Here is a 22,206-nt window from a genome sequence, read left to right as displayed (position 1 = left end):
CGCGGGCCGTGCCGTGCTTGGCCCGCGGGCCTAGACCGGGCCGTGCCGGCCCAGGCCCGAAGCGGGCCGTGCCAGGCACGGCCCGCTGGCCAGGACCCTCTAGCCCAGCACGGCCCGGCACTGTAGCTGGCGGGCCGTGCCAGGCACGGCCCGCTTCGTGCCGTGCCGTGCCGGGCCGTGGGCGGCCCGGCCCAGTGCCCATCTCTAGTACCTGGCACGGCCCGCTTCGTGCCGTGCCGTGCCGGGCCGTGGGCGGCCCGGCCCAGTGCCCATCTCTAGTACCAAGAAACAACAGTAGTTCTAGCTGAAAAACCATAGTGAAACTTCACATGGTTCTCTTTAATATATAAGCTAACATAAATGAAAATCTATCAACAAACAGTACCACAGAAGCAACCTGCTAGGTCAACTCGGTGACACAAACTCAACCCAAAAGCTTAAGCTGTTGGGAGGAGAACCAGCCCAGGCTAATAAACCCATGTGGCACCCCTTTGATTAGTCAATGTGGGTCCATGGAAATCTCTCCCACCCAACCTCGTCACGGTTGGCTCCTACTCGAGAAACTCGACCCTACCGGGTCCTCCTCGACCCTGGTATCTCTCATGAGGGGCCCACATGACTAAAAAGGATTGGGACATAGAACGGCCTAGCTCTAACACCATTTGTCACAGACTCACGGCCCAAAAGCTTAAGCTATTGGGAGGACCGGCCCAAACTAATAAATCCATGCGGCACCTCTCTGATTAGTCAATGTGGATCAATGACATTGGCTACAACCTAGCAACTCTTCTTTAAGGCTTGAACTATATGCTTTATGACTGTGGATCTCTCTAGAAATGATCTTATAGCAGCCTACTCTATTTTGGGTATCCCTGACATGGATAGTTATTATGTTAAAGACTGATTATGACACAAAACTTACACTAACTCATGCAAGGTAGCTTGAAAGATTTCTTATTCAACAGAAGATTTCTTATTCAAGAAAGTCATGAAAAATGCATAGAATGTTCAAAAAGGGCGGCCCTCTGCACGAGGCTCTCAATATTGCAGCATCTAGAGGGGTAAGATGTACAGCCTCACAAAGTCACAATGGAGCAAACTTATCATTGTGCCAAGGCTCATCATCATAACTAAAGTCTCAAGCTAGGCCTAAGGAGATCTAAATGAATCTAAAATAAGAACCTAAGACATCTAAGACATTGTAATCCATCCTATCAACTACTAAGACTTATGCGACATAAATGTACTTGAAATAGGACTTGAATGACAAAATAATTTTTGCCTTCCTAATAAAAACCAACAAAAATTCAACTTCCTTATTTTAGGTAATTTAACTAACACTAGTGGAGAACATCCCCACAATTTCCAACTTTAAACTAAATGTCAAAATGCATTGGAAACAATAAACAAAATAACCCAAATACCAAGTTACATCATGTATGCATTTGATTTTTACGTTATATATGCATGTGAAGCATAACAAGATAGATTTGAATAAAAACAAGAGTTGGCAATTTTCTTCCACATAGTAAATAAATCCTCCAATTTGATCAAAATGATGAAAACAAAAGGAATATTGAGATTTTTAGGAAACAAAACAGATATAAATATTTTTACATATAGGTCCCCTGAGTCGTCATCTTATTGTGGATAATGGCAAACACTATTTGGAATGAATTTATCATTTCTCAGCTGATAAGTTACTTCCTTATATAATACGAGAATTTTCTAGGATTTTTTACCCCCATTCCATTTTGTTTCCCTTTCTATGCTATACACATCTCGCATCCCTGGCAACAAACAACTAAGATCTCAATTTCAGCTATGGTTTCATTAGATATCTTACAACTAGAACCCCTCTTATTTTTCAATTTGGTTCCTCCACCACCGCGAACTCCAATTAAATTCAGGCATGATACACTTTTTATTTATTAGGAGAACTCAAGTACTCTCTTGCGGATCTGAGGGAAAATCGGCCACATTAAGATTACCATATGGGGAGGTCCGTTTGATATCCAAAAAATGCTTAGCAACAGTCAGACAAGTGGATAATATTGGGGTGAACCAAAAAAGTTTCGGTAGAGCTAGATCTAAATGTCAGCTAGGTAAACATCCTGTAGTAAGAGTAGTTATGAACCCTATAGACCATCCCCATGGGGGCGGTGAAGGAAGAGCCCCAATTGGTAAAAAAAACCCACAACCCCTTGGGGTTATCCTGCGCTTGGAAGAAGTAGAAAAAGAAAAAAAAAATATAGTAATAGTTTTATTCTTCATTGCAATAAATAGGAATGTTGAAAATTTAAAAAAAAAATCAGTTCTTCGGGCTATATCAATTCCAATTATCCCAAGACTTTGATTGACCATTTAGTATAATTGCTATGCTTAGTGTGTGACTCATTAGTTTTTTCTTTAGAGTTTAGGTTTGAGATTCAAAAAAAAAAGACCAACCCCTACTATGAACTTAGCAACCATATAAATTAATCCAGTGAGAATCCAAACAGTTTCAGGCAATAAATTCCCAAGTAGATGTTTGAATTTCTTCTAGTTTTGAGCCTAATCATCAGTTCAGAAAGACTGTAAAACTCACATTGATGACCGGCTGCTACATCTGCAGGCAATTGACCATTATCCTCTCCATTATCTTGCTGACTTTTCAAGTATTTTCAACCATCAGCATTCTCCATCATTAGTAGATTTTACAAGATGATGCTGCTTTCTGTGAACAAATCTCCATTTTCTCTTTTATTTGTTTTCATCTTAAATGTTGAAGAAACCAAGCTCAGATTAATGGCTTAGGAATTCTCTCTTTGTTGGTTTGTTTTTAATCCTTGAATTAGCCATTAAATAGTTGGGAGACTTAACAGATCTTTTTTTTGACTGCTGATAATTAGCCCTTTCACAGTGAGTCATTTTATGCTTAGTCCTTTGCACACAGTTTGGCCAATTTTTGAACAAAGGTATGTCTGTTTCTGACACGGCTATCTTGTTTTTCCTACACATGCATAGGCAGGGAGAAAACATGAAATCGTCATCAAAACAAAGGACCTGGTATAAAATTTACAGCAGGGATTGAATGCAAAATGACAATCAATCCAGGGAGTGGACCTTAGTTTATCCTACACAAGGATTCAAGAACTGCACAAACCAAACCAAAACTACTCAGTTCGTATTGAACCAAGGGGTTCTTGGTTGCGTGAGACTTGGTTCTGGGTGGTGCCATGCGAACCGCACTCCAAACTGACCAAACCGCACGAGCTGTTCAGTCAATTCGGCCTCAATTTCACCTCTAAATGACCCAGTTAATGGGAAGGACTGAGTATTACTGCTCGGGACCCCTTATAATTCCCTCTTTCTAGGCTTCTACAGCAGTGAGGGTGAGAAAGAAAGGAGTAAGGCTCAGGATCTAGGTGTTTTTTACCTCAAATCAAAGATTTTGAGCCCTCTAAATTAAAGAACTCAAGGTAAGATGCTTTTTCCCTCTTTTTCTAAATTTTTTTGAAGAATACGACATAAAATCCAGAAATAATTGCAAAATTTAAAGGAAATTCCATCCAAAATTTCATGGAAACATGATGCAATACTTGGATTCATGCTCTAGAGTATGAATATAAGCTCAAATCTCTGGACTTTGGAGGTCTGGATTTGGAGGTTTTGTAGCTAACTCAAAAACTACACCCAAAATTAATTCGATCAAAATGTCTTTGTGCAGATTGTTTTTCTTATAGAATGTAGGGTCCAAGTTACTCTACAACCATTTCCTCCTCTATTATTTATTTCTGAAATTAATTCTCAAAAAATAATTTTCAAAAATAAATATATAAAATATGGAAAAAAATTATTTGCATGTTTTTACTTGTAATGTGCACATGCTATCAAACTTTCACAAATTATAAAAATAACAATATAATAAACTATAAAAATATTTTCACATAATATCAACATAAGCTAATATGACAATTATTATTATATTATATTATAATATGTTACAATAATATTATCATATGATATTATAACAATATAATAAATTGTAATATATTATATTATATTATATTATATGAACTTATTATAGTTATATAATAATATTATATTACTGTAATATAATAATATCTTAACATAACATTGTACAATGTTACACTATAATACATTATATATATATTATATTATACCATATTATAGCAAATTATCATGGTATTTTTGTATGCGGAATGTTTTTTAAAATGAAAACGGCTCAGTAACACATCTGATGTAGAGCTTTTTTTATACCAAAAAGATCTAAATTGGAGCTTTCCTTAGTAGACTTTTTTTAGTTTTGGGAGCAAATATAAAGCCGTTTCAAAGTATTTACCAAACCTCAAAATCATCCAAAACAGATTTTGGCCATCCAAGAAACACTTTTTGGACCTCCAAAACTAATGTCAAATGGAGCCATAATAAAGAACCAAAATCTCCAATAATGTCTAGATTTTACTATTGCAACTCTTAAATCTTACTTCTTAAGAAAACCCATCAACATGCATACTTCCAACTTACATGGGGACAAGGGTGACGACATTGTCTGGATTGTCACACATAGCAGGGAAAGATGGATTTGCTGAAAAGTGAAGAAATATTGGAAACTTTAAGTACGATTTAACAGAACAGTTTGATTATTTCAAAAGCACAAAAAGGTACTAACGATTTCTTTTTTAATAATACCAGATGAAATAGAGTTCAAGTTAGATTCCTGAATTGTAGGATGTCATGGTAAGAAATATCTGCACGAAATCTCTAAAATGAATGGATCATATTCTGGCAGATGGGTTTCCCTTCCTCTCTCAAAAAGAATATCATATTCTGGAATTGAAATTTATAGGTGTTTTATGCAGTAAGAGAAAATGCAGAAGCTTTCTGCAAAATTTACACAGATATAAACTGATGCCTATCATATGGATCAAACAGGACAAACACAACAAAGAAAGCAAATGGAAATGAGGATGAGAATACGTGCTGAACCTGATTAGTATGCATCATTATAAACATTTTCATTTAATTGCCCAGTAAAGAGTAGATATAAGCATGTTATTTGCTCCTAAGATTTCCCATTTTAGAAAAGCAGCTGAAGTCCAAATATATTTTATAATATTTCAGAATTCTATAGCTCAAAATTCTAATGGTAACGGTTAACCAATCCTCTTATGCTAGTCACCATACAGGATGAAGCAATTCCATTTTCAGTTTCATCTACAGGGCTACAATGACAATTTCTGTAGTCTTGCATCATAAGGGTTACTTCAGAAGCAATCACCAAAGGTAGAGATATAATTCTTGCAAGATAAGATGTAAGTGATTAAATATTTGTCAATAAATATGCTTTATAGAGTAACTTCCTTAGGCCGAAAGCAAACCTGAACTTTACTTTTATAAGTATTCCGTATTTATCAAACTCCATTCCGTGCTCATCTATGACCAAAACAGAACATGAATTAGATCTGATTTTCTTAAGAAACACAATCCATCCAGAAGATAATAAACTAATACCAAGTGAAACTTCTCCAGCAACAGCCATCTCTTGAAAGTTACGACTGAATGTCTCATTTATCTTGGCAACAAGATTTCGCAGCATTGGAAGCCAATTCTCCTACATGATACTCGTAATTAGAACAAATTCAGAAAGGAAGCCCCTTGGGCATATTCTTTTCTTATCTAAAAAAAAATTCACACCTTTAAGGTTTCAATTTCAGATAAACATCCCTTAAATTCTCTATTATCTTCTTCGAGTTTAGCTGCTAGTGCATCTACCTGTGGGACAGAGATGGCATTGCTTAAGATAGCATCCTCGAATTGCAATAAAAATATTGTTTGGATTTACCTTGCACTGACGACTTTCATACTCTTGAAGAATGTTCTGATTAAGAAATAAAATGGAATTTGCTTCAGATATGGCATCTTGAATCGCAGCTTCTAGTTCCTCTATTGTATCAGGCATCTGAAAATGTAGCACAAGCAGGATTAAGTCACCAAAAAATAGTTTCATGAGAGAAATTACATTTAGGTTGAAAAAAAGCTTGTATGACCACCAATGAGGCAAAGAAAAAGCCTCAGAGCATCAGATATACATTTTGTGTATTCGTTTTGACAGAACAAATCTTCAAGAATAACATGTGTTCAGACCTATGCACCATGCCGAACTCCATAGAGAGGATTTAGCAATTCATATTCCACAAATGCATAATTATTTAAGAGAACATATCAAAAGATTAAGATAGTCACTGGTGGTTCAGTCTCAGAATGTTTCGATATGCGTCCGCCAAAGGTTGAAATCAGTGACCATCTGCCAACAGAACATGGTTTTGCTGGTTGTCACCCTCTCCTCTTTTGAAGAGGTATCAGGTTCAATCACAAGTGATGGCAAATTTGCCACTCTAATTCTCAAAAACAAAAAAGAAAAAGGAAATCAAAGACCACCGAACAGCACCAATGTATCATGAGGAATTAACAACTCATAGCTTTATTACAATTCTAATCAAGGCACAATATCATGCATTCTATCATACGCATTGGAGATATAAGGCTACTCACACAAATATTTTGTTATGCATAGGTTTTTTGTCATGTAAACTGACAGATGAAATGAACCTTAGAATATGTACTAAGTGCCTTCCCCCAAGGCGAGAGCTGTGGCTAGCTTACGATAAGCCTTTTAAAACATTGTTTAATAATCAGTTTTTGAAGACAAATGAATAGCCAGATTGAGTGAAGAAATATAACTGCCAAGGATAAACACAGCATGCAGAGGCATTGCAACAAAATCTCCTTGAAGTTGTTTTATCAAGATCTATTTATCAGAGTTTTTGCAAAGGCAACCTCATCAAGAGATGATCCAACAGTTAGGCACAAAAGTGACTAAGCAAGTAATTTAACTGTCAACTTTTATTTATTTGTTGTTTTATTTTTGATGATTTTGGAAGTATTTGGAAAAAAAAGTTGCAACTTTCAGGCATAAATTTGAAAATCTTATCAATAGAAATTTTATAACCCTTCAAAAACAAACCTCGACAAATTCTTTTGCAAGATCTTCAGTGATTATGGCAATTGATTCTGCATGATGTTTTGCTGCTAGGAGCTGTTGCTTACCCTTCTCAGTTTCTCTTTCACCTGTCACAGTAAGAATGATAGAAGTCAATCTTCCATTAAGTCATATAATTTTTGCAAAGGCAAAAATATTAATCACATATGCATCAGAATAAGTTTATTAAGACACTAAAATAAATCAAACAATGAAAGATATAACTTTCTTAATCTAATTGCACTCTTTAGCATGGAATGGAGATGCCATGTGAAGAATATGATGGAACAAAGCAATCATGGCATGTCATGGAGATCAAAGTGAACACAATTTTGACAAACAAGAAAAGAGTAAATGCAATTAGCTAGCTTATTTTGAAAGTGGTAAGCCTAAAAATAAGTTGTCAAAAACACTATAGTTTCATAATTTTGAAATAAATAAATTAAAATATAAGTAAAGTTACTTCTTAAGGAAAAAAGGCATAGCTCTTTAATGATTGGTTCTGTAGAAGCTCTTTACAATTAAACAGAAGTAGGATGGTCTTAACTTTCAATTTTCGGCCATTCGTTATCTGGTTGATCACTTTCTAAAAGTGGTTGAAACCAGGTATCTTCAGCTTGGAACCAAGGTTTTAAATACCAATACGGAACTGTTTATCGTTTTTCCATCAAAATGGTATGGTATAGATCAAGGTACGCAGTACCGACTGCACTGACGTACCGGTGGGCATCGGTACCGGTACGGTGCCGAACCAAACAAAGCCGAACCGGTATTGTACCGATGGGGCTAAAAACCAAAAAAAAAAATTTGGAGCCGGTACGGACTGGTCGGTTCAGGCCGGTACCGGTTCGGTACGGGCCGGTACCGACTCGGTATGGGTCGGTACCGGTCGGTACGGGCCGGTACACATCGGTACTAGTCGGTATGGACCGGTACGGTTCGGTACCGAAATATGTAGCTGTAACATATCGGTAGGGTCCAGTACTGGTATGTACCGGCCCATACCGACCGGTACGGCAGACCATGGTATAGATATGATACTGGTACCAAAGGTATGTATCAAACTAACAGCTTTTAAAAAATTAAAAAAACCATTATTACCAACGGGTACAGTCAGTACACAGCACAGCCGGTATAGACCGGCACAGACTAATACAGCTGGTATGAACTGGTACAGCTGTGTTGGCATCTTAGAACCCCTACTAATGCCTGTTTCATGCCAAAACAGTACGGCATCGGTTGCACCATCCCATTCAGGCATTTCAAGTCGTGCTTGGAACCTTATGAATAAGTCTTGTTATTGGTGTTTCAGTAAAAAAGGACATCCTTTCACAATAAACAATGCTCAAATAAGTTATTGCATCTTGATTCTGATTCCAACAATACAACAGATTTGCATAAATTTGGCTTTCATGTTATAAGACAGTTCTCTTTTCTATCAATGGTAAACAGATATTAATTCTAAGGGATTCCAAGTGGTCATTCTCTTGTTTAATTGTTCATCAATCAAGGGGGAAAAAGATTCACGATCAAATTAGGAAATCTTCTAGGTATTTTGGTCTCTTCTTTCAAAGAAGAGTAAAACATATCTGACATTTAGTAGGACCAAGATAAATTAATGCATCACAGCTACAGCTGTCACATAGCCCAGCTGACCCTAGATGATTTACTGAGCCAACAGCCTAGGTGGTTTCCTAGATGGCGGACTTGGTAGAAAGTCACTTGATCGTTCTTCAATTAAACTCCTCCATATATTAAGCTGTTTTTTTCTATTTCAATAACTTAACATTTTAGGAAACCTTGAGACATATATGACAAACAATTAGATACACTCGAAAAATATATTCTAATTAAAGATATAAATAAAACATCGTAGAAGACATAACCTATATCATTGTTACCTTAGCTGAAGTTGTAGAAATTGCCAATCTTATTTAGTCATCCATCTTTCTATAGCATATGGGCCAGAGCTTTGGATCTAAGATTTTAAATGAAAAACCTTTTATAGTCATTTTTGATACTTCAGCTTAAATTATTTCTTATTTTATTTATAAAATATGATTTTCGCATTGGGAACTTATCTAATTTATGTCACTCCATTATAAGCATTGATGTTGCATTTATAAAAGGAAAAATATGAAATAATACTATGTAGTTAGTGCATATATATGTACATAGGCATGCATACCTACTTATATATGTATACACACATATATATACTTGCGCATGTATATTCATGTAATAATATGCACGGTATATAAGTCTTTATGTGCTAGTGCGTGCGCATACGTATGTTTTACATTTATGTGCACATTTAGAATATCATATACACTTTTGCATTTTCATATGCATGAAGATCCGGGAAAGGCTTGCCTAGGCATCCTAAGCCCTATCTATCACCCAGGCAGTTGGCCAGGTGCCATGTGACCATCCACAACAGCTATAAGTCTATGATCAAAGGGTTCCTGTTAATTAAGTAATACATGCATGATAGTCAACTTCATTTGCATCAGCACCATCTATTCAACAAACCATGCTCTCTAATCTGCTTCAGACACATTTGAGAGTTAACAGGCTATAAGACCATGAAGATCTTTGAAAATAATCCTTGACAGCCGTTGGGTAGTGGAAAATCATGCAGTTTGCAACAGTATAGTCCTTGTGAATGTATATCACCTATACAAATTGAACTCATCCCTTCTTCCAAGAGTCATCGATATAGGTAAACTGCCATCTATTTGGAGGCAAATTAGAAAAACATGTTTGATCATTGAACTTAGAGATATTATTCAACAACAACATACCAAAAAAAGTTATAAAAGAGAGTGCTTTATGAGGTGTCAAAATTAACTCACAATTGGCGAAGTGTGTGGCTGCTTGGAGAGCAAACTTCTCATTTTGCTTGAGATCCACTTCCATTTCCCTAATCTAAAGCATGATCAAATAAGATGCAGTAAGAAAAAAGTTAATTACAAATTGTTGATGACATATAATTGACTATTCTATGCAAGATTCGCCGCACCGGTACTAGACCCTGTACCAGTGCCACACTATCATAGTGTTGGTACAGTATGGTATGCGGTACGCCTGGCGCACCGAGTATCGGTACCCCATCAGTGCCGATACGATACGCCTGGTACCGTCCGGTACGGTATATCATATCATGATTTTATAAAAAAAACAAAAATCTTTCAAAGACTTCAAAAGCATAAATTCCTTAAACTGCATCATAAGGGAGATAGCGGAAACATCTTTTTTTGATCAGCTAGATGAATGTTGTAAGTTTAAAGAAGCACACAAGGAGAACATGCAGGGCCTATAAGGACTTTTTTCTTACTATATGTACAAAGCTTAAAAGGTCTACTGCAGCTTGTCTCGCCTCATGTCTCGAGAAAGAACTAGAAGAACGCATCCAAAAGGACACAACTTAGAGGCTCATTAAGTGGTGCATATGAAGCATACCAAGAGACCCACGTGAGGTTATCTTTCACCTTATTTTGCGTCATTATTAGGAGGCACAAACACTAGGCTTTGGCTGTTTCCAAAATCAATCATAGAGAAGGTATGAGTACTACATTGATTAATCAGTCTTCAGACCCAGCAAGAAGCTAATAAAGACAGGCAGTCAGGTAGACTGCTACTAAGGACAGACTTATCTGCATGAATTTTTTTGGGCAAATTTGCATGAATATCATTTGAGTAATTGTTCTATTCTTCTTTCTATTTTCATTTACAAATCAAAAAAATAGCATTGCATGTAAATAAGAAACAAGCCTTCCCCCATTTGAGTTCAATAAAAATACTCAAAAAAAACAATTTTCTCAAGAATAAAAAGTTGATTTCCCAAAATTAGCTCAAGTTCAAGATTTTGGCATTGGGTCACAGTTCCAGCATTTAAATGCCAAAGTATGTATCGGATTTTAAGATCTGATAAATTTTATTATATTGGAACATTATTGTATGCATCAAGAAAGATAATGCATAATTTCCCAGGCCAATTAATAGCTATGGAACAACTAGTGTGGAACAAACAGATCAATGCTACATGACTGGTTGTTCCTCTACAACTTGATATTTAATGAGAAAACAGAGAAAATGTTTTTTGGTTAAAGGTTAAAGAAGAAGCTTGTCTCACAGCATTTTCGAAAACCCTACTTCAGTGTTCAACCTGGTATTAATACTCCCGATTAGTGGGCACTACTGTTGCCACTAGGCACTAGCACTTCCCTGACACTTTTGGTAGCGAATAAGGGCACTGGAGTCGACAAAAGACAGTGCTTGCCGCTATTCTGCAACCCATGCATCTTTATAGGCTCGGCTTCCAATGTTGAGTACCAGCAGTTTGGACAACCTGCTGTCTTTGAATGTTCGGAGGTCTTGCAATAAAATGGTTGTTTATTCATCCTTGGGCACATCAGTATGTCCATTACATACAAGAAAGCAAAATTCAGCTAACACAAGAAATAATATTATAGAAATGTACACCACTTATTCCTTTCTAAAACTCTATTAAATCAGGACTCTTGAGTAATATTAAAATCAGGATTCTTAAGTCTACAAACAGATTAGAGGCTACATACCTAGTTGTTTACAATGCATTGTCAACAAGAATGCAAATTAAAATATTTCTTAAATATATGAAATAATATTGGTGGACATTTGTTCCAACCATTCTAATGTGATCATTTTTTCATGTGTCGGCTGAGTGATTCTGTGCACCAAGCACTGAAAGAAGTTAGCATGATACCAATTAAACATTTTTTCTAATACTTTTATTTCGAAAGGGAATTTTAAATTCTTTACTTTTGATTCGGCATAGCATGCAAGCATGCCAGAGCAGCATGGCATGGCATGTCCTATACCTGCTGGTAACCTGCAATTATGGGCAACAATACTAAACAATCTTGGAAGTGATAGCTACAATTGGCACCATGATGGAGGCTGAACTTGCAGACATATAAAAATATGAAATCATAGAAGATATGGAGAAAGAAATGTGTTTCCTTTGTGACCAGATCTTTTGCAAAATAACTTTCTTATCTCAATGCCAAAGTTTCTGCAAGTAGTTATGTATTATGAGTTTGACAGTACATCACTTGCACCCAAAAAAGGCAACAAGAACATCACAAAATGATCATTAGATCCACAACTTTTAACTATTTTTGAAAATGTATACCTTTGCATCAAGCTCGATAGAAGACATATGCTTTTCTGCAAAGCTCCATCTGAGAGCAACAGCTTCAACAAGAAAACTCTGAAGGAAAAGCACTACCACTTTGAGCAGACGATGAGTTGAAGAAACAAATACATTTAAAATGTTGTAAATGACTATTTAATTTATAGTTCTACAAAAAGCTGCAGACATAGATTACATGCACGTGCAGTTGCAGGTCAACAAGAAGCAGAAATCTGCATATAGATGCAACCTGACCTTAATTTTACTTGCCATTTGGAAGCGTTGCTCATTCAATTGGACAACTTGGTCAATAAGCTTTTCTGTATTTGACTCCAAATCATCCTCATTATCCAACGAGTCAAGTTTCCTTCTCCTTTGATCTGTCCAAGAGGCAAAAAATTTACATACAACTTAGAAAAAGAAGAGATGTGCAGAAGCAGATAGGTGTTAGGGAATCAGTTCAGCACATACCAACACGGTTTTTCATTTCCTGACGCCTCCGCTTCTCCTGAGTTGCAGTTGAAACAATTGCATCCTGAGAAAAAATGGCAAGAGAAATTCGATCAAAACTTCACTAAATTATCATTCAGGAATAACTTCCCTAGATTATTATTGATATTCGAACAACATACAAGCTGCTTACGGAACTTAGATTCTTCATCTTCCAATTGTCTCTGTTTCCTATGAAGCCCTTTTAGGTTTTCCTCCATTTCTGCAATTGTACCTTCCAGTTCCATCTTTCTAGACCTCAGCCTTTCTACTTCACCAGCATCCACACCTGTAGCAATCACAATGATCAGCAAAACAGATGGGTGAAATATGCATAGGATAGAATTCTAATACCACAGAACTTCGGAAACATACTGCACAAAAAAAGGCGGGATGGATGCACTGGGTCAACACTTGCTGACATGTGGCCACCATATCTTGAAATGGACCATCGATAATGACTTTCTGGAGTCCAGAGATCTAATATACCTAAATGTGACACTTCATCTGCCCTTTGATCAGTTTCGCGGGAGCCAATGTACTAAATAATAAAATAATTAGAGAAGGAACAAGTGCATGAGAATATTAAAAAGAGAAATAGCTTAATCAGAAGGTTCGAGATCAGAAATTAAAAGACAAAATGAGAAGATGGAATAGCAGAATAAACTTACAGAATGTTCTAAGGCAGCTTGGCTAATCAAGACATTTTTAACAGCAACTGGAGCATCAAAAACTTGATCAAGCCGGGAGTAGATACCAAGCTCACGCATCTGCCCAACAAAGAAAATATTTATATAGCAAAAATTATATTAAAAACCCATAAATGTCTGTAATCATTAATCATTAGCTAGGTCACTCAATGTTGATCACCTCATGAGAAAGTTGGAATGGCACTCTATTAGTGTCTCTGTCTCCTACATAGTTTAGAATGGGAACATCATACGACTTTAGATTTCTCACCAAGAAATCTCTGTCAGTAGAATCCTGAGTAATGAAGGACTGCAATTAAAACAAAATGTGTTTTATCAGCTAGTAACAGATTTAAATGTTCCAAAAAAATTGTGAAGCACCATAAACTAAATTTGATAAGGCCATGCTTAAAAGACAGTTTGATCTTGATAACAAAAAGTTTCAAAATCAAGCAAAGTCCAAACAAAAAATGAGAATAAATAATTAGGTATTCCTAAACAACATAATCAACAAATCATGGCATGAATATTATGAGGTTAGCTTTATAAATCTTTCTTTGTATTTATTTTTACCAAAGGAGATATCAATTAACAATGTCAAGCCGCCAACTTTTAAAAATGATTTACTTAACGCCCTTCCTACTCTTCAACATAAACCCAAGCCACATTCACACCTGGGCTTCCTTATGCCTCTGTTGCAGAGGCTTATACACTTTTTTCAAGTCCTTAGGATTCATCAAGATAGGTGTAGTTTGCATGCCTAGTCCAATGTTAACACACTTCTAAACTTATATTTCTCCAATTCACCACATATTCACCTCAGCTCATTGAATGGTTTACAAGCTTCAAGCACCCCATTAAATCTGAAAGAGATGAAATAAATTCCTTCATGAGTGAAAAAAGGAAACAGTATCTGAAACAAACATGAATGCAGGAGGAATTGAGAGGCAACAGGTTTCTACTGACTAAAGGCATGAGGTCCAATTTTGATGGGAGAGTGTAGTACAAGGAGAAAAATAAAAGAAACACAGGCAGTGCAGAAGCACTAGAAAATAAAAAACAATGATAATGAAAATTTGGACAATAGACTTGAATCTGAACTTTATATTGGGAGCAATTCAACCATGGCATATAAGTGCCCATTGATCTTGATGTAGTCATAGTAAAAGCAAGGCCTGTGTACAGACCTATTAGCAGCTAGGAGCATGCATGCTAAAAAAAGATCTCAATCAATCTTTTCTTTTTAAGTAGCTTTCTTATGCCAGCTGAAAGCCCCTTTTATCTAGATAAAAATAAATTTCAAAGTCTATGCGCATATAAAGTATTTACATTTCATATAACTAGGTGATTATCCTTCAGTTGCCAATAGTACTGCATCTGCATACGACAAGGTATGCACTTGTGAACAAAAAATGCTAGGACATGATCATGAACTATAAAAGAAATCAGATGATCACTTTTGAATGGAGACATTTTAAGAATTAAGAAACAATGCTTATAAGGCTGAAATCAGATCATATACTAGTATATCCATATCCATATTTGTTTTGTTTGGCACAAGGTCGGTAGAACTGTTCCCAACCGCCCGGTTCGGGTTGTCCCGAGCCGTACCGGCCACAGAACGGGACAGCTCATGCGACGAGAACAAAACTGGTGTCAGAGGGGAAGAAGAAGGAAAAAGAGGAAAAGAGAGTGGAAGAGAGAGGTAGAGGGAGAGAAAGGTTGAGGCCGGCCGGCAAAGGCCAAAGAGCTGCCGCGCAGAGGAGGGACAGTTCCATGCAGCTCTCCGGCCTCCGCCTCCTCCGCGCGACGGCTCTCCGGCCTCCACCTCTGCTCGGCGGCTCCCCAACCATCCGTTGGCTCTCCACCGCCCTCCCTCGGCCTCCCCCTTCTCTCTCTCTCTCCCCCTCTCCCTCTCCCTCTCCCTCTTCCCCGCCTCTTCTACTGCGTCGGTACAGACCCGGCACTACACGGCGTGGGCCCATACCAACTCGTGCTGCCGAATAACCGGTATGATGCCCGGTAACGATTCCGCCGAACCTACTTTGATGAATACAAATACGGATGCGGATGTTAGTCGGATGCAAAAATTTATAATCTTATTTATTTTAAATAGATACGGATACAAATCGGATAACGAAAGTATGAATATAAATACGGATATAAATCGGATAATTAAACTTTATGACCACAGAATCAAAGATGTTACAAAGTGGATAATAGATCAAATTAACAGCATGTTAATATGGTCATTTATTTTCATTAAAAATTCATGAGTACTATATAAAATTAAATAGGGTTACAAATGGAATCGGATATTTGGATTTGGATTGGATAGTTGTCTATCCATATCCATATTCAGTTTTTTTTGATGGATATGGATACAAATACGGATATTCGTCGAATGCTCAAATTTTTATTCATATCCGGATAGTTTCAAATACGAAAATAGATTCAAATGGATATTATCTGATCCACTTTCGTCCCTAAATGCTTATCATGGTTTCAAAACAACTAGAATGGGTTGACACGATTGGTTATGTACCATTCTGATGCAAAACCAGTACCAGGTGCCAGGACGCTGAAACTTGCCATATCCAGACATGCTAGCCGTACCGGTCTACACCAATATGTATTGGAGTTTATACCAATGTGTATTGGAGTCTATACCAATGCCTACCAGTAATACTTTACCAACCATACTAGTCAGTATTGATGGCTTTTCATTTTTTTTGAAGCTATCAGTTATGGTACATACCATCAGTACTAGTACGATACCAGTACTATACCATTCCAATCAAAATATGGTATGGGGTATTGTACTGGTATTTAAAATCTCGATACTTACTATTTGTTTGTCCTACTAACATCATAATTAACCCTATGGTAAGAGCTCAAAATAGTTTAAAGCAATACCCAGTACTTTTGACTGTCAAATTTTAGCGTAATTTGATTTACTGATCGAAAAGTGGAAGAAGATTTGTCTATCTGTTCTTGGCTAAAATTTCAATTTTCAGCAGCTGCAGCAGCCATTTGTTTGTGGTCCTTGCGCAAGCAAATGAAGGATACTAAAGGATTTTAAGTAGACTTGAAAACAGCAACCATCTTGTTGGGATTTGAACACTCAAACCTCAGAAGCATGCAAACATCTAAATGATACATGAAAGATGAAACTGAGACATTATTTGTTTAATATACAGATAAACATGAAGCTTTTTGTCCTCAGTATCAGTATAAAAGGATATTGAAACTTCATCTGCATCTGACAGATAAAAGAGTTAAGAGATCGTAGCCATTTTGCTTTTAGGACTGGCATGAACAATGCAGCATAAGAATGCTGCTGTACCCAGAAATACATAAACAGGAAAATATTTTACCTTCCATATATAGTTTGGCACATGGTTTTCCAAATAGGTTGCATGACTCTGATTTTGAATATTTACCTGCAAATATAGCCACCAAATAATTAAACTGTCTGACACATCTCACGGAAAAAAATGCCAAATTTGGAAAGGCAACACTAAAAGTCAAGTACATGCCTCAAGAAGAACAGGACCATATACTTCTTTGCTTAACTCACTACGATGTTCTTGTATCCACTTATAAGCTTCAAAGATTTTATCTGCACCAGAATTTCGTAGTGCTTGAAGAAGTTTGTTGTTCTTATTTTCCATCTCCTTCAACCTATAGTGTGCAATCAGTCAAAAGTAAGTTACCAAAAGGCATTTTTGCAATAAAATCTCACCAAAAAAAAAAAATGGTACCTATCAACAAACTGCCTCAAGGTCAACTTCTTCTGAACTAAGAGTTGTTCCTTTTCTTTCCTCTGAGATGTCATTTCATGCACATCACATTGTAGCTCCGATATTTGAGATCGTAGTCTCTCCTAATAAAATCATGAATATTTAAAAAAGATAATAGTTGATAGCAGGGATAAGACTCAAGATCTATATATGGAAATATCGTTACAATAACTATTTTGATATAAAAGTTACATTTGCAATCTATTATGTATTATAACTCACTCTATGGAATTATTTATACATGTTTGCTTGTTGCATGTTCTTCATTATGTAATACTAACAATTTACTTTCCAGAATAAAATACACTAGAAGTATTGTTGTATTATTTCAGATGGATCTGAGGAAGTTCTAACCTTTTATTCATATATGCAATTTAGTTAGCTAATAAATAAGATCCAGACAATCTATTTCAATCTTTCAGGTTGCTTTCATCTAAAGGTTCAACAACTCAGCTTTGATTTCTATTTCATCTAGGGCGAATGGAGTTTTGGCTTCGCGCCCTTATGGTGTTTCAGCATTTTCAATTTCAGAGTTCAAACAATATTTTTAAAGAAACTATAATTAAAATAAAAATAATAATTTAGAAAGTATATCATACAAAATTTAGATATATATTCTGTTTGGAACCCTTGGATGCATTACACATATTGATTTACAAATTACTAAAATCTGGTAAAAATTGTAAAGACAACAAAACGAGAAGCTAGAATAGAAAATTAGCAAAATAATACAAATTAGAGAAAAAAGATCAGATGCCAAGTTAAAATTATAATTTATTTCATTCGGTGAAAAACTTATACACCACATAAACACATTCATATTGGAATAAAATTCTAACATACATAGACATCAAAATCTGTTAATTTCAGCGAACATGTAAAATCTAATAAATGTAAGCAAGGTTACAAACCTAAGACAATATCAACAGATCTTAGAAGCTTGAGTTTCTTTTGGTATATTGCACATCAACACTACATGCTTTGAAACTTACTCATAATTTGCAAAGTTAGAAATTAATAATCTTGTTTAAATGCTTTGCGCAATTATCACCATGAGAAAGATTAGCTTTTTAAAAAAAAAAGAAAAGAACAGAAAATGCCAAAAGAAAAGAAAACTCCTCTGATAACGGCTTGACATTCAAGATAGCATGTCAACTCATCTACTAAATGCATCAGCAATTACTAATATCAAATACTACATTCTTCAAGGTTAAAATAAACCTGTGCAAGGTAAGCAACTCAGAAGGCCACGAGTCCAGTTTAGTTCAGTTTATATATTTAGTGTGTCAAAGAATGAATAATGAACAATCACATTATATAGCGAGACTAATGTTTTAACACCTGACTAGTGGTAGAACAATGGCATGCCTAGAATGTATTAGTCAAACTTAGTTCATTTTCTCGTAAAAAATATCTCAAGTGTGTTTTCATAACTCAGGCCATTCTCAAGATCAACGCATGATGCATCACAATCAAACTCAACTATTTTGTCAGAGTTTGATAAGCAAGCATCACTGTCCAGCCTCACATTCACCAACTTGAAATTGTTCCAGATTCAGGTCCACATGGATATGCAATCTAGCCTCATACAATGATGCTTCTATAGGGATCATAAATAGCTTTGACACCCTGCAATTAAAGATTTAGATTTAATGGATCATGGATGAAAATCACCAGCCAAGTGATTTTGATGGATTAGTCCCTTTTCTTCAACCCAACTACATAATGATCCTCTTTTCTCAGGGAAGACCAATTAGGAACAGAGTTTATTATAAATCGGACAACATAGTCCTTGTTGTGCAATGAATGATTAACTGCCTTCATATATTTATGTTAAATATTAAAGATAATGCTAAGCTTTTTCTGTTGTAAAAATACAAACTCCTCTAATGATCCATGTCTCCACTCTTCTTGTTTCGGATTATAATGGTAGAATAGGTTAAGGTTATAATTAACATTTAAATATAAACAATTAATAAAATTTGTTACTAACTGGATAATGGGCATTATTTTGTCCTATTTATAAATAAGTTAGGTCTTAAATTTCTTTTTATAGACAAGAGAACTGTTGGGATTTTGCTGGGGAAAAAAGTCTAATACGTTAAGATCCCCAACTCTTTCTCTTGTCAATACGATTTTGGCATATAAGATCCTTACAGGTCTGTGGAAGAAGTTTCTTTTCAATTTCAGGCCAATTCAATAGAAGCCAAAAGGAGAACACTATTTGTATTTTGACAAGTTAGGAACATACACATGATGGAGAGAGAAGGGGGAAAAAGGGAAGAAATAAAACAAATGGAAACAAGATTTACATTTGATTTTGTAAGTTAGCACTCACCTTTTATATTAACATGAAACAATAAATTGTTACTGGCTAAAACAAATCACATGAAAATATGACAACAATTTATCTCAAGGATTAACACTTGAATCACATATATGAGCACACATGAGATCTATTGAACCTATGCATCTATACTTTTCAAAATTTCAGACTGTGTTTTTCATTTTACTTCTTGTCAAGTAAAATTCATGATTTCCAAATAAGCCAGCAATATGAAGGGCCTTAGCAGAATTATATATTTGGGCAGAAATCCCTCATAATCATGCACACGAAATCCTACTTGCATGCATGCACATGTACATCCATATGATGTATAGAACTAAGTACATGGTCCATCAATAGATATATTCGTCCATCCCAACATGCATCCAGCTATCCTGCTAATTAATATGTATAGATTAGTTCTCACATAAAAAAACACAAATTTCTAATACATTGCCATTATTGTAGAAAATGATTAAGAATTACTATTAAAGTAGCAGTAAGATCAAATATCATAAGCAATATGTCATTATTTAAAAAAATATATAACTTCAAACTGATTCATGCATCCTTTTTTCATTTATTTTAAATAGTTTACTCATCCAAAACAAAAATATCTTGTTTACAATGTACTTGCTAGATGTCCTCCAATATTACTATTATATCCTTAACAAGGTTCCAAGTGTTGGCACAGTGGCTGTGCCGACCATTGGCTGGCACAGCATGTGTCATGACATGGTATGCTGAGCCGGCAGATGTGCCACACCATGCATATTTTAAAAGAAATCAAAGAGAAAATATTTAAAGCCTGTTTTAAATAAATACTTAAAGAATAAATAAATTATCAGGTGCCATGTTGACTCAGGCCAGGGGCCAGTAAGCCAGGCACCCTACATGCTGGCTGGCAGTTAAAACCCTGATCCTTACCAGCCACTGCCAATACAACACCAAGTATTGTTGCATGAGCTCTTTTTTACAAAAACAGGAATCGGATAACTCTCTCTCTCTCTCTCTCTCTCTCTCTCTCTCTCTCTCTCTCTCTCTCTCTCTCTCACCGAAACTGGCTCATGTACAAAATTGGTGCAACTAACTATAAGAGAAGACATGAGTCTCATTCTTTGCTTCGGTCTTACTTGGGCTTAACTAGACCCCAAGAGAACCATGTATACCTGCAGCTTGGCATTGCAGCAGCAGGATAGCTTAGCACCATGTGAAAGTTATTTGATTTTAAAAGAAAACTAGTGCAGCAAGTAGCAAGTAATGGATATAATTTCTTGCTTACTATGATATGATCAAGACATGAAGACATAAATGAGTTAGCTGGTTTTATTATAAAGGGATAATGTGATCAATGAAAGCTGAGGAGGTACAGAAGTTACTTAGTATTTTATAAAAACTCTTTGGTTCTCTCTCTCACCCTCCCCAAACCGGTCATGCCCCTTCCCTCCCAACCTACTCTTTATTCTCTCTGACCGATTATCCAGTCAGACAAGAACCTCTGCACAATCAGATCTCTACATACATATGGCCCCTCATGCAGTACCATCCAAAATAAACTAGTTTAGATCAGAAGTGAAACTTTCAATCCTATCTCATAATAATTAACATTATAGCACTAGAATATATCCTCTTTAAACCCTTTCCCTTTTGTTCCATATTTCTTCCCAGATATCTGAACATTAAATTAAGCAATTTCAGTTATTAGATGAAATATAAACCTTAAAATCTAGCTTACATGACCTCAAGAAACACTTCTTTATACACATTTTCAGAGAAATTTTATGCACTCCACTGAAAAATCATACGTTCCTATTAACCACACCTCAAGGGTAGAGCCTTTTTGTATATGTTTCTCTGGCCCATAGTCTTCTATTTCGAATCCAATCCATCTACAGAATTTTATGCACTTCCAAATATCCCCAATCCCTTAGCATGTATTAGACCCACTCCTTTATTATAACCTTGCATGATGACTTTAGAAATGCAACTTAATGCTTCAAGACATGGTTCACTAGAAGGAATTATATCTAATACAAGCATTAAGATTGACTAGCATCAAATGTGAATTTTTGACTGAATCAAAATGTGAGTCAAACAACTTAAAGCAACAAATAATTTAAACTTTGAAGTATAAACTTCATAGCACAAAGGAACCGGCATACAATTTCATCTTTTGGAGGTTCACGGACTGGAAGATCTGCAAGCTCCCTTTCAGCAACCATAAGTTCCTCCTTAGCTTTCATGATCCTCTGCTGACGAGTTTCCTCCTGTCTTTTTAAATCTTCCATTTCAGCATATTTTCCCCGTACTTGCACCCCCTAATGTAGAAAACAAATATGAATTAGCCAGCAATAGTGGCACTAAATATTAACAAAAATCTTTGAAGTTAGAGCACTAAATTACAAAGAAAGAAAAGGATGAAAGGCACACCATCTGGGTTTCCTTCTCAGTAACTTCCTTGCGCTTTTCAGCATTGTGGGCTATTTGGTTGTTTATTTTCTTGCAAGTTGACTCTTGCTTTAATTTCACTTTCTTCTGTTCCCTGCAAATAATTATGATGCTCGGATAGTAGTAATTAATTGGTGGCTTAAACCACCATGAATATTATTATAGTAAAAAAACTGACAATAGTTATCTGATTTGGGCTTCAGTAATTACATTTGTATATTTATTTCTGT

At 35.9% G+C, this 22,206-nt stretch overlaps 1 protein-coding gene across 6 annotated transcripts in view; it reads right to left on the bottom strand.

Moving 5' to 3' along the window:
• The window catches only part of SMC5 (structural maintenance of chromosomes 5), a 40,701-nt gene that overhangs the window by 2,581 nt on the left and 15,914 nt on the right, over positions 1–22,206 (bottom strand). For 3 of the 6 annotated variants that reach the window (XM_039124681.3, XM_088703141.2, XM_039124682.3), the window contains 18 exons: positions 21,959–22,070; positions 21,691–21,846; positions 17,164–17,285; positions 16,939–17,083; positions 16,777–16,842; positions 13,581–13,709; positions 13,382–13,480; positions 13,086–13,251; positions 12,854–12,999; positions 12,693–12,756; positions 12,477–12,601; positions 12,222–12,299; positions 9,901–9,973; positions 7,031–7,134; positions 5,849–5,965; positions 5,701–5,778; positions 5,518–5,617; positions 5,385–5,439 (listed from right to left, as the gene is read on the bottom strand). In XM_039124681.3, the coding sequence (XP_038980609.3) occupies positions 5,385–5,439; positions 5,518–5,617; positions 5,701–5,778; positions 5,849–5,965; positions 7,031–7,134; positions 9,901–9,973; positions 12,222–12,299; positions 12,477–12,601; positions 12,693–12,756; positions 12,854–12,999; positions 13,086–13,251; positions 13,382–13,480; positions 13,581–13,709; positions 16,777–16,842; positions 16,939–17,083; positions 17,164–17,285; positions 21,691–21,846; positions 21,959–22,070 (1,935 nt within the window). Of the gene's footprint in view, positions 1–4,530; positions 5,440–5,517; positions 5,618–5,700; positions 5,779–5,848; positions 5,966–7,030; positions 7,135–9,900; positions 9,974–12,221; positions 12,300–12,476; positions 12,602–12,692; positions 12,757–12,853; positions 13,000–13,085; positions 13,252–13,381; positions 13,481–13,580; positions 13,710–16,776; positions 16,843–16,938; positions 17,084–17,163; positions 17,286–21,690; positions 21,847–21,958; positions 22,071–22,206 lie in introns of all 6 variants that reach the window. The other 3 variants (XR_015968175.2, XR_015968176.2, XR_015968177.2) reach the window with 2 other exon arrangements.

Source organism: Phoenix dactylifera, chromosome 8 (genome assembly GCF_051530095.1).
Source record: "Phoenix dactylifera cultivar Ajwa chromosome 8, Ajwa_hap1_PhDact_Kaust_v1.1, whole genome shotgun sequence".
Classification (NCBI taxonomy): domain Eukaryota; kingdom Viridiplantae; phylum Streptophyta; class Magnoliopsida; order Arecales; family Arecaceae; genus Phoenix; species Phoenix dactylifera.
The sequence above is the reverse complement of the archived record's forward strand: the minus strand, read 5'-3'. Positions and strand labels throughout refer to the sequence as shown.